Here is an 11987-nt window from a genome sequence, read left to right on the forward strand (position 1 = left end):
TACTCATACTAGTACTTTTTAAGTTAAACAAGGTTGTTATATAGTATTAAAATGATTTGGTATATAAATAAGTAAAGTAAATGAGGTTTAGAAACTCAAACTTAGTATTTAATTAGAGAATATGCTTAGTAATACTGTATACTCGTATACGGCGTATACGGAAATTTTTTACTCATGGTATACGCATACGCGCGTAAATATACGCGTGTATTTTCAGCTAAAATTTTCTCTTACGATACGGTGCGTAAGCGTATACGCTGCAGGCGTATCCGTAAATTACGCTACGGTGCGGAGCACTAATACAGAGTCAAGCATCCTGGTTCGTCGTCTCCGGAAGCAACTTCATCATCGACGCGCACAATGTAGGCGGGATAAATGGGAACGGTCAAGTGCGTCCGTCCCTTAACTAATAACTTTCCTCTGTTTCTAGCTCTGAACCGTTTACCCCCGTGCAGCCAGGGTGGAACTACTTCACCTCCCACACCCGTCAAGACGGCGACGGCCGTCCTCTCTCCCTCACCCTCCTCCAATCCACCCACGCACAAATACGCAACTTCTATATTCAATCTCCACCGTTCTGGTGTAATACTGTGGCGATGTCGAAGGATGTGGTGTATGATGGGATGGTGTATAATGCTACGAATGGGAATGAGGAGTTTTTTGGGCAGAAGTGAGTGTGTTTTTATTGTAAGTGGTGGTTTGTGAAGAGAAATTAATTCGTCTGTGGTGGATTTTTGGGGGATAGTATCGTACCGAATACGGATGGTATGTTTGGTTTTCGCTATCCCTTAGGTAGCTGGGCCTAACACGCTGTCAGGAATGAACACGTACAGATCAGACAATGTCAAGCTTCTCAACTGGGACGTACGTCTTTTCTCTTCTCTCAGCTTTCCTCATATCACAAATGCTCCCTCCTATCAACCTGTACGTCGGAACTCAATTCACACTTCGATAGGTGACATGTGGAGACGATTGTCTCGCAGTAAAAGGTGTACGTACTCGATCTTATTGACATCTTAGGATTTCAGGTCGAATTAATGTTAGTAGAATACGACGAACCTTCACGCGAAGAACTATACATGTCGTGGCGGCAACGGTGTTGCGTTTGGGTCGTTGGGGCAATACGTTGGATTGGTAGGAACTCGAGCTTTCTATATGTATTTCTTATGAGAGTCTTACGGCTTACGGCTGTCTGTTTGAATCGCAGAACGATATTGTAGAGAATGTGACACTTGAGGATTTCACGGTATGTTCACATTGACGCTTTCCCTCAGTTTTCTTCGATTATTCACTATGAGCTTCGTCTTTCGTAGCTGCTCAGGATTAACGCGAGTATCCAACCAAACATGAACAATGGAGTAAGTCGCAAGTCCTTTTTAGTAAATCATCCCCTTAGGAGTTATCTGTCAGGTGTATTTCAAGTCGTGGACAGGAACTGTGAACGGAGAACCTCCGAGTGGTGGAGGTGGCGGGGGTGGTACGTCCGTCGCATTACTCCTTTTTGAGAATTTGTGATGCTATCTTCTGCGATAGGCCATGTAAGCAATGTAACGATGAAGAACTTTTCCTTGGACCAAGTAGACTTGCCAACGCACTTGTATCAGACTAATGGAGGGCATTCGTCAGTATCTCGCTTCGATAGTATGTATAAAGAAGCTGACAATTCTGCGGGTCCGCTGGCAGGGGCGATACACCCTCGTTCCTCCAATTCGGCGACCTGCACTATGCAGACTGGGCAGGGACGTCAACGTCAAATAGACGTAAGCTTTCTCTTTTTCCTTTGCTGGTTCTTATTTACCCTTCTAATACCTCACCCGCTACAAATTTATTACTGTAGTGGTCGACATAGAGTGCAGCGCAAACGCACCTTGTCCGGACATCACGTTCCAAGACTTCTCCATCTCTACGCCGAACGACCAGTCTCCGCAGTTCATTTGTGACAATGTGGAGAGTATATCTGGGCTTCCAGGTGTGTTTCTTTGGTTTCTTTTAGTCTGATCAAAGTTCTGGCGAAGATGACGTGGACTGATCAAACTTGCTTTGCTTTTCAATTTTAATGACAACATTGGCAGGACCGTGCAATGCAACTGGGTGAACGTAACGTTGTATAAGGGTATATTATGTAGCTTTTTCCTCGCTGTACTATTTTGAATGAAGAATGCATTTTATTCTTCGTGAGATTCACACAAGCCGTGGATATAACTCGTGATATCATGGCTGATATGAAGCTATATCAAAATATGTACATTCAAACAAATTTATTGTCAGTCAAGCCTTATAAGCTAGTTCTATAGTACAAAGAGATAGAGTACTTCTGGAGTTTGACAGTCCCCGTCCGTGGATAAAGTCCGTGAACAAAACAAAAGCCAAACTTTGAAGCACTTTACCCCATGTGCTAGACAGGTTAGATAATATCTGCTGTGACTGGGAGCATTGAAATACTAGACATCCACCCTCTTCCATGTCAGCAAAGCTAGAAGGCTTGTTTCGGGTATGAATACATGAAACACGTAATTTAGTTACAGACCGAACGTATCTGAGTGACGTGCAAAGCTCATCTCGATGTGGCGTTCAACAGTTACTTGATACTTACGTGTTGATAAGAAGTTTTGCTATAACCAAAATTTGCTTATTTATATTGTACAAAGCTATTTTCACTTCGAGTGACAGTATAATTGTATAATGCAATTAATCAGCACGTAAAAAATTGAAGTAGAGTACAGTTGATTGAATATTCAGATGAAGGTCAGTCTAGATAGTTAAACAACAAAATATAATGTAATACTTGAGTTATGTTTTATTTGATACTGGATAAATAAAGAATCTAAGTAATACTATATAAGAATAATTGTTAGAAGCAAAATGGGGCTTTGGTAGAATAATGTATATAGTTATATTGAGTTAAGAGATTGCTTACTTTGGATTGCTATAAAAATAAAGAAAGTAACTTATAAATGAGTCAGTAAGAGTGAAGTATATATAAGAACCAAAATAAGTATATTAAGTACTGTTATACTATTGTATAAATTTAAAATGATAGCAGTATAATCTGTAGACAAAACCAGATAATCTATTAACCAGAAAACACTAAACCCATTCCTTTGCCTTATAAAATAAGAGACTACTAAGGATATACACTAATACTAAGAATTAGACAATTAGACAGGTCTTACAATATGTAATAGGGAAACTGCTTGGTATAGTAGTTTCTTTTAACTGTACTGATAGTAGTAGCAATTTTAGTAACCTTATTACTAGTATAATCTGTAGTATTCCCTTTACTTCTATATGCTAATCTAGTCTTTCTTAATTAAGATAGAATTAACTATGTTTCACACAGTTTTAGCTAGTATAAAGAGTAAAGAGTATAATGTATTACTTGTTACAGAGCAGAATCCTTACTTTGTAGGTTGGCTCAGTCAGCCTAGTCTATAATAACATTAATATTAAAAATACAAAGGAATGTAAGAGAAGTGGATGCAAACATGGATAAAGATAAAGCTTTATAAGGTATACATTGTAGTGTAAAATGAACACTAACCATATTTGTACAGTGTGCAAATTGATGTTAGTAATTTAAAGCTAGATATTACTATAGTACTCCTTTGTACTGAGAAAAAGGCTATAAAATGGATAAATAACATTGTGAATTATAGAGCTATTCTTATTTCAGTAACATATATACAAGATGTTCAAGATACCTTCACAGGAACATTCTAGAAGGGTTGTAAATAGAACAGTAGAGAACCTATTAAAGGACTCACTAGAATCTAGAAGTTGAAACAACAGGGGCAATAGTGCAGAGAGGTCTGGTAGAAGGTAAGAACAAACCAGTAGGAGAAAGGTAAATATCAAACAGTTAAGAAGAAGGATAAATGGAAAGAATTACTAAAGGCACACTCTGAGTAACAAAATTATTAGTAAAACTTGCTTAAGGATAATAGAGATAATGTCTCTGTGTATACAAAGTACATAGATTCATTATTTCAAGAGCTGGGGCTACTAAATCACTTATAGTCAGAAAAAGCTCTTAAAGTCCTAAAGTTTATGAGAGTATGTTAAATATTCTTTGTATGACTGACTTGAAATGATTTTTATATCTGTAATCCTTAGCTAGACTTCCATCCTGATAAAATAAAGGATTCACCCAAGGTGAAGAAGGTAAAGGCACAGGCATGGAGTAAAGTTAGTATTGTCTTATTTTCAGTTACTATACACTGCTGAGCTGATTTATAATATTATAGTTTCAGGAAATATGTAAAACAATTCTTGACAAGGAAAAAGACAAGGAGTATATAATTCCTAGCAGGGTTTGTGACTATTTTGGAAGGGCCCTTATTAATACAGTTGTGAAAGAGACTAAGCTGTGAAAAAAAGGAAAGAGTAATGATGAGGTTGAGTAAGTAATAAAAGATGAAATTTGTAGAGTACTTATAGAGGCAGTAAATAAAAGAATAGAGAAGCTTGTTATAGAGAACAAGGAACAAGAAGAAAGGGAGAAGGAAGCACAAAAAGATGAAGGATATGGAAAGCAATATTATTCAGATTCCAGCAGAGATACATTAAGTGAAGGAAGTACAACTAATGAAACAGACACAGAGGAGTCAACTAAGAGAATTAAAAACAAAGGAACAAGTACAAAAGAAAGTTTGACAAGTCAGAAGTATACATACAAAATTCCAGCAACACAGTATCAACCAAACCTGTTAACAACTAGCCAACCACATACATATACAAATCTATATTTTACTACTTAGAGTACCTAGAAATCTGGTAGATATACACTACAGTACATATTAACTACTGGGCCAAACAGGGTTCCTTAGTAGACATCATCTCATTCAGATTCTGTAGCTTCTAACAGGACATGGTCTCCTGCTCAAGTACAGGACTATGTAGAACAATATAGAACTTATAATCAGTAAAGAAAAGCCTAACTAAACTGAACAAATTAGTTGTCTAAATTTCTAAAATAGAGCATACTTGAAAAGTCTTTTTCTACTACAGGAAGTAGATACTGAAATAAAATAAAGAAAACACTTTCTCAAACTATTTTGTTGTATTATAAACAGTAGTAGTAATAGTTTGAGTAATACTATGTTTTTATCTATTTAAATAAGATTTAAATTAACACTAATAGTTAAGGAGGGAGATTTGTGACCAAGCAGCTAAGTCAATCTAATCCAAAGTTCTTTGTACATACTATACTAGAGACAAGTTGTACAGATTGTTCTCTCCTTGTCACAGGTCTAATTAACTCTCCTACTATAATATTAATTATACTTAAGAAGAGTAAATAATAAAGTGAATCTTGTAAGACTATTACCCAATATTATTCTAGTAAAACTAAGGGATTAGACAGGTAAGGGTAGGCAATTAAAGTATCTCTTCCTTCAGTCCTTCAGAAGTATTCTTATAGACTATGTTAATACTACTTCCTTGTATCTTTGTATATATATATGTGTGTAGTATTGTAGTATACTTGATTAGCCATTCAGATTTATACAGTACAGTATTCACTTATTTAGTTTAAGCAAATACAGAAAATAATCTTAGGTGAGGACATTGTAACTTTACTCTATGATTTTTATAATAATTGAAAGTGTAGAGAGTACTCTAATATCCAAATACATATATACATTATTAGCAAAAGGTAAAAAGAAGATAGAAAGTCATTTCTTTAGAAATAACAGAAGGACTACAAGTCTAAAACACTCTAGTAAGTATGAGAGAATAAAATATATAGAGTGGCTTTCTAAATTTGTGTTCTTAATAAGTCTCTAGTAAGAGATAAACAAGTGTATTGACTGTATTATTCTATTATACATAATTGTTAGTATACTATTAGCTTCCCTACTTTGTCTCAATCAATACTGGAAATACAAAGGTTGTACTCTAGGTCTGTAGACAGGAACTACCTCACATTGTTAAATAATGTGGAATCTACTTAATGGAGCTATTGTTTCTTTCAAATGTACTAATAGTTGTAGCAATTTTGGTAACCTATCTTATACTATAATCTGTAATACTCCCTTTGCTCCTACATTATCATCTAGTATTTCTTAAACAGGATAGACTGTATTAATAGTTACAGGTTGTATATCAACCTTAGTTAGTACTTCACATGTATTACACCTCTAGTTACAAGGTGTGACCCTTTGCTTCATAAGTTACATTAGCCACCTTGAGTCTTGGATTCATCAATAGTAACAGTATAAAAGAAATTAAGAGATTAAGCTGCAAATGTAAACACAGGTGAAGCTTTGTAAGATATACACTAAACTTTAAGACAGATGAATATTATTTGTACTTTGTGCAATACTGAATCAGCATTAAGGGCTAGGCCTACTAGGAGCTATAGTATATTGTACTAATACTTTGCAATTATAGAGTATATAAAGCTGGATATTACACTTTATAGATTATCAACTTTTCACAATTTCTGGGTTGCATACACATAATGTTTAGGAGGACAAAATCATCTCAGAATAAGGGAGCCAAAAAAATTGCAAAAGTAGTATCAGATAACTTGGGCAATGAGAATGGGAATGCTGGAAGATCTGAACATCAAAGCCAACACACTAGTAGCAAGCATCATAAACAGGTCAAGGTGCAGCAACAAAAATCTAAGGAAAATGTACGAAAGCAACAAGAGGAGAAACAGCCAAGTAAGCAGCGAGTATGGATTGCTAAGAAAAAGAGGTCCAAGGAGGAACCGAAAAAACCTGCTCAGAGAATGATGAAACATAGACACAAGGACAACAATCACTGTGCTATAGAGCCAGGAAGCTACAAAGGGACCGGACATACTTCCATAAGTACTAAAAGCAAAGCTACTCCGGGAAAATCCCCAAGTACTCATAATACAGAGGCCTCCTCTGAAGTAGGCATTAAGAAACAGGAGGAAACTGACAACTTGTCGGACTTAGAGTCACAACACTCTCGTACTAGCTCACATACATCACAACACTCTCTTACTGAATCACAAGCATCGGGACACTCTCTTGCTGACTCCAAAGCATCAAGGTTCTCTCAAACTGAGTCTCATGCATCAGAATACTCTCACGCTGAGTTAGCAGAAGACTCCCAGCCTGAGGCCGAATCATCCGAGAATTCTCAAGCTGAGACTGAATCAGAAAATTCTCACTCTGAGACTGACTCTTCAGAAGACTCTCAGCCCAATACTGACATATTGCTTCGTTATACAAAACAAGTATCAGACCTGTTCGAGTTCCTGGGCCTTCCACCTTACTTACGCACAAGAGCAGCATTCGAGCAAGTTCCTCATACATTAGTACGCCAAATATTCTCTGGAACAGTAGTATCAGTTAACGTTACTTGTTTCCTTTAGAAAGAATTCCATTCAAGTAAAGTCAAGAATGACGATCAGTCGAACAGTGTCAAGCTGGAGAATAAGGCAAAATATGATGTGTGGAATGAAGTCTGTTTCTTCCAATCTAGACTCAGTCTCTACAGTTGAACTGATTTTTTACATTGTTTCAGTTTAATGCGACATATAAGAATATCAAAAAGTGTGAGTTAAACGAAGGAGATAATCATTATGTCAATGGTGTCAAAGACGTGTTTGATAGAGCAGAGAGGAAAGCAAAGGAAGAGCGAGAAGACTACAAAGAGTATCTCATAGACAATAATGATCACGAGATTATAAAGAAACTTATGGCAGAGTACGATAAGGGCATAAATGAGAAAACTCAAGCTTGTATCAAGACGGCTATGAGAGCCAGACTGAAGGCACACATAAAAGAGCTCGAAGAGGAGGAAAAGAGAAGAAGGTATAAAGAACAGTTTTCATACACGCCGCCATGGTATACTATCCGAGGGACATCAGCAACTCCTCAGCACACATCCTCGTTGCCAAGAAGTGTTCAGAATAATTCTGATGCACCTCCTGGATCCTGGTCTGCTAGCCAAACACTGGACTATCTGGCCAGGTTGTGAGCAGCACAGTAAAGACAATGAACAAGCTGCCTGTTCATAATTTAAAAAGAATTTGAATGTTCCTTCTTACTAGTAGTTACTACAGAACTTAAGTACTCATATTGTATGCAAGGTATGAAAGGATAGGTTCCATATGGTAGTTTGCAATCACTGTATGTCACCAGTACTGGTAATTAGGATAACACAGCATTCTTGTTTTGGATCAACATTGATAGGGAATGAGAGAATTCATTGAATAGTGTGAAGTTCAAATTGATAAGTACTAGTTTTTTCAATGTTCAACATATATTGTTATATTGTTCAAGAGTATCTAGGGAATCTAAGTAGAGATCGATTATACTGCGATTTATTTCGTTGTAACATAATCCAGATCGAATCTCCTAATGTCCCATTAAATTTCCTTAGAATAGCAAGAAATTAAAATAAAATAAAAATGACTAAATTTCGTAAAGTGTGCACGAACGTTTCAGTAGGACCAGAGTAGGATTAGACACTTGAGTTATGTCTTCCTTCAGAATTATCATTGGTTGACTGTGTACTCCCATCTCCTCTTTGCACATTCGAATATGTATGTAAGAATATTGTAGCAAGCTTGATTGGTCATTCAGATTTGTGTTGTGAAGTATTCCCTAGATTAGTTGGCAATAGTATCCAAGGTGATCCGAAATCAATGGCATCACAGCTTTGCTTTTTTGCTTCTTAAGTACCTAAACCAGAACATGAACAGCATAGTCAGTGCTGCAGCCTTCAATGTCTCAAACACATTGCTGAAAGGTATAAGGTAATTGGAGGTAGACCGATTCGGCAAAAGCAAGAGTAACGAATTCTGATAGTCACCAAGGAGAAAGGTATACAGTACTATACACAGAGCGCGGGAATTATTCCTTTAAATCAATCTCAGGTACTGTTTAGTGCAAACTCTAGAAAGATCATCCCTTGAAACTCTTGGCACGGCCAGTTTCAAAGTCTAGTTTTGCTTCTCGCCCATATTTGGTGTTGGCTGATATGACTGCGTACATTGACTGATGCCGAATTTTTGCATTGCTTACTGATTGCAATTTATCTATGATCTGACCCTCGTGACGGCATGAAAGGTGGGAAATTGGAAGGCTTGTATTACTCCTTTGCGTCTGGAGAGGGGTTAAAAGAGAAGGAGGCAATATAACTGCAGAAAGCATCACTCATATAGTCATATTACTTAGGGGACATTCACAAGATGTTTAGGATACCTCCTCAGGGAGGTGGACGGAGAGCTAAAGGAAGACACAGTAGCAGTTCTTCCGGCCATGACAATGGCGAACGTTCAAAACATCGGCAACATAAGCATACTCATGATCGAGGGGGAAGAGGCGATAGAGACAGACATCATCGTCATAAACGCAGAAGTCCTAGGCGTGAAAGCGTGGCCGAGGTGCATACTACCGAACGTAGAAAACACAGAACAAGGAATGGTGACAAACCAGTCGGGGTGAAGGATGAAGAGCAATCGGACACTGGGACATCACTGAGTAGACGTGCATCAAGGGCTGATGTTCCTACGAAAACAAAGGCCAAGCAGGCAGATGGCGAGCAACCAGACCTCAAAAAGAGGCCTAGAACTAGTAGACGTCCAACAGGGCTTTTTTCCACTCCAACTCAGTCTAAAGCAGAGCCGGCCAGGCAAAAGGTGGGTAATGGTGCACGACAAGCAGAAAAGAAGACAACACCTAAGAGGCGTACAACAACGCTTAGTTCGGCCCCTACAGCGAATGGGGAGCCGGGAGTTGACTCAGACAGTTCCTCAAATTTAAAGACGGCAGGAAAAGCAAAGGTACAGAACGCTACTAAGAGGGAAGCTAGTAAGCGTCCTCCTGCGTCTAGAAGTACAGCAACTACGAAAAAGAAGCCTGCCCTCTTGGAGGCACCGAAGAAAATTACAGTTGTGTGTGATCCAAAGAATAAAGAATACGTTGAATATGTTCAAGAATTACGCGACCTGTTTTCTGAACTGGGACTTCCAACACATCTATGTACAGAAGATGGGTTTATACAAATCAATAGATCTTTGGTGCGCCAAATCTCTTACTACCAATACAAATTGTAATTTAAAAAGTTGACATTTATTCGGTGAACTCTTTAGCAACAGTTCCATTCGGATAGATATTTGGCAGGAAAGCCAAAAGACGAACAACCAAGTGCGATAGAGCAGGAGGCAAGGAGAGATACATTTGGAAAAGTTTGCATTACCTTCGTTTTAAGATTCCATACAATGATATATGAACTGATTTTCCATTGCCCCACAGTTCAGAAACATACGCGACAGAATCAAAGCACATCGGAATAACGAGACAGAAACGCTAGACAAGCATAACGTTCGGGTTAGAGACGGTGTTCTTGACATATTCGAGAAGGGATCAGAAAAAGCAAAGCTGGCAAGAGAAAACTATGAAAATGAGTTGAGGGAACATGAGGAACGGGAGGAAGTCATTACCAAACGCATGGAGGAGTACGACGAGGGCATAAAGGAGAATGCCCAAGCTTGTATCAGTGTTGCACTGAGGGGTGCGGTGGAGAGACGTGTAGAGGAGCTTAAACTTAAAGAAGAAAGGGCAAAAGCTGCTAATGCACAAAAATACCCAATCAGAACATCACAAACATGGCCAACAGCTGGCGCACCAGAATTTAATTTACCACGGCAGTCGTATTCATTCCCTATGAATGGTTACGAGGGTGCAAGTGCAGGAAGTGCAGCATATGGGAATTACGGATCTACATACGGCTCAGAATATGCAGAAAGTACAGACTATACGGAAGATTCAGTAGATGAAGATGAAGATGACGAAGATGACGAAGAAACTACAACCTATAAGTATATTCCACAGCAAATAGAAAATGGTGCTGGAACGAGCGGATCCATGGGCGGGCGTGCACCAGGACCTGGCATGAGTGATTGGGAAACAATGAAGATACTAGAAAGAGAAAGTCCAGCAACTGCTGACTATTACAAGAGACAAGTGATGGCTCAACGGGGAATTAGCCATTTTTAACAGATCTTAGCCGTGATGCGAAAACATTTCTTTTTGCGAGAAATAAGTGCAGGGAAGGGTGTGATACTTCTGAAAGAAAGGAAGGAAGGAAGTAATTAGATAATAGGAGCAAACAGTATTTATAGTAACCTATGTTACTAGGATAACTACTCAATTTCACAATATTTTACCCTTTAGTGTGAAGAGATATATCTTAATTATAAATGATATTGAATCAATTACCAGACTGTTCAGCATTTTACAGTAATAAGACAGTTAGTGTTTAGTATTGAGCAATATGTTATATACAGGATTAAGTACTCTTATTTTCCTTAAACATCTTGGGACTATAATGAAGAGAGTTGTATATAAATCCAATGCTTAGGGTAAAATAGCTCAAGTAGTCTCAGTTCCTTCTAGTCTCTAACTAGTAAGACATTAGCATATGTTTATCAATATTACAATATATATCTGTATATTATTGCCTTTACAGTAACTATTCTGTACTCATATTCTTGCTCAATAGTATAAAATTTTTCAATAAGGATTTAGAATAATAAATGTATTACTAAAGTAAAGCAAATTAAAACAATACAACACAGTTGCTCAAAAGTTAAAAGTCAAAAGATTAAAAACAGTAAAAAGTAAAAAGATTAGAAACAGTAAAAAGTAAAAAGTAAACAGTTAGAAATGAATATAAGCCAAATCTGCAGTTTAACTGAACCTGGACACTAAACAAACAATACAGTTGTGAAACAATAGAGAGAGTGGACCAACAAATGGTGGAGTAATAGAAGTAAGAGCAGAAGATACAGTGATTGAAATTGAATAAGTAAATGGAAGTAATATTAATGCTTAGAGATTCAACAAGGCATACCAATTTTAAGTCTTTAAAATTAATATTTAAGTACTATTATTCGACAATGGAAACACAGATGAAAGTTTCAACAACAGAAAGTTTTAGAGATAACAGAACAACTAACGACTGAACGACTGATTACAAACAACAAACAACAACAGGGA

At 37.5% G+C, this 11987-nt stretch overlaps 3 protein-coding genes across 3 annotated transcripts; all 3 read left to right on the forward strand.

The window, feature by feature from the left end:
• Positions 1-174: 174 nt before the first annotated feature.
• Positions 175-1998, forward strand: FOMMEDRAFT_187149 (uncharacterized protein; the record flags this gene model as incomplete). Its single annotated transcript, XM_007269365.1, has 13 exons — positions 175-266; positions 296-393; positions 460-670; positions 746-765; positions 818-864; positions 956-991; positions 1048-1134; positions 1208-1246; positions 1314-1358; positions 1411-1477; positions 1534-1621; positions 1684-1761; positions 1839-1998. The coding sequence occupies 13 exons, from the start codon at positions 175-177 to the stop codon at positions 1996-1998; spliced, it is 1068 nt and encodes a 355-aa protein (XP_007269427.1).
• Positions 1999-6460: 4462 nt separating this feature from the next.
• Positions 6461-7959, forward strand: FOMMEDRAFT_30622 (uncharacterized protein; the record flags this gene model as incomplete). Its single annotated transcript, XM_007269366.1, has 3 exons — positions 6461-7294; positions 7352-7441; positions 7504-7959. The coding sequence occupies 3 exons, from the start codon at positions 6461-6463 to the stop codon at positions 7957-7959; spliced, it is 1380 nt and encodes a 459-aa protein (XP_007269428.1).
• Positions 7960-9175: 1216 nt separating this feature from the next.
• Positions 9176-10985, forward strand: FOMMEDRAFT_159424 (uncharacterized protein; the record flags this gene model as incomplete). The annotated part of the gene is made up of 3 exons (XM_007269367.1): positions 9176-10006; positions 10079-10174; positions 10242-10985. The coding sequence occupies 3 exons, from the start codon at positions 9176-9178 to the stop codon at positions 10983-10985; spliced, it is 1671 nt and encodes a 556-aa protein (XP_007269429.1).
• Positions 10986-11987: the final 1002 nt, after the last annotated feature.

This window comes from Fomitiporia mediterranea (genome assembly GCF_000271605.1).
Source record: "Fomitiporia mediterranea MF3/22 unplaced genomic scaffold FOMMEscaffold_9, whole genome shotgun sequence".
NCBI classification, from domain to species: domain Eukaryota; kingdom Fungi; phylum Basidiomycota; class Agaricomycetes; order Hymenochaetales; family Hymenochaetaceae; genus Fomitiporia; species Fomitiporia mediterranea.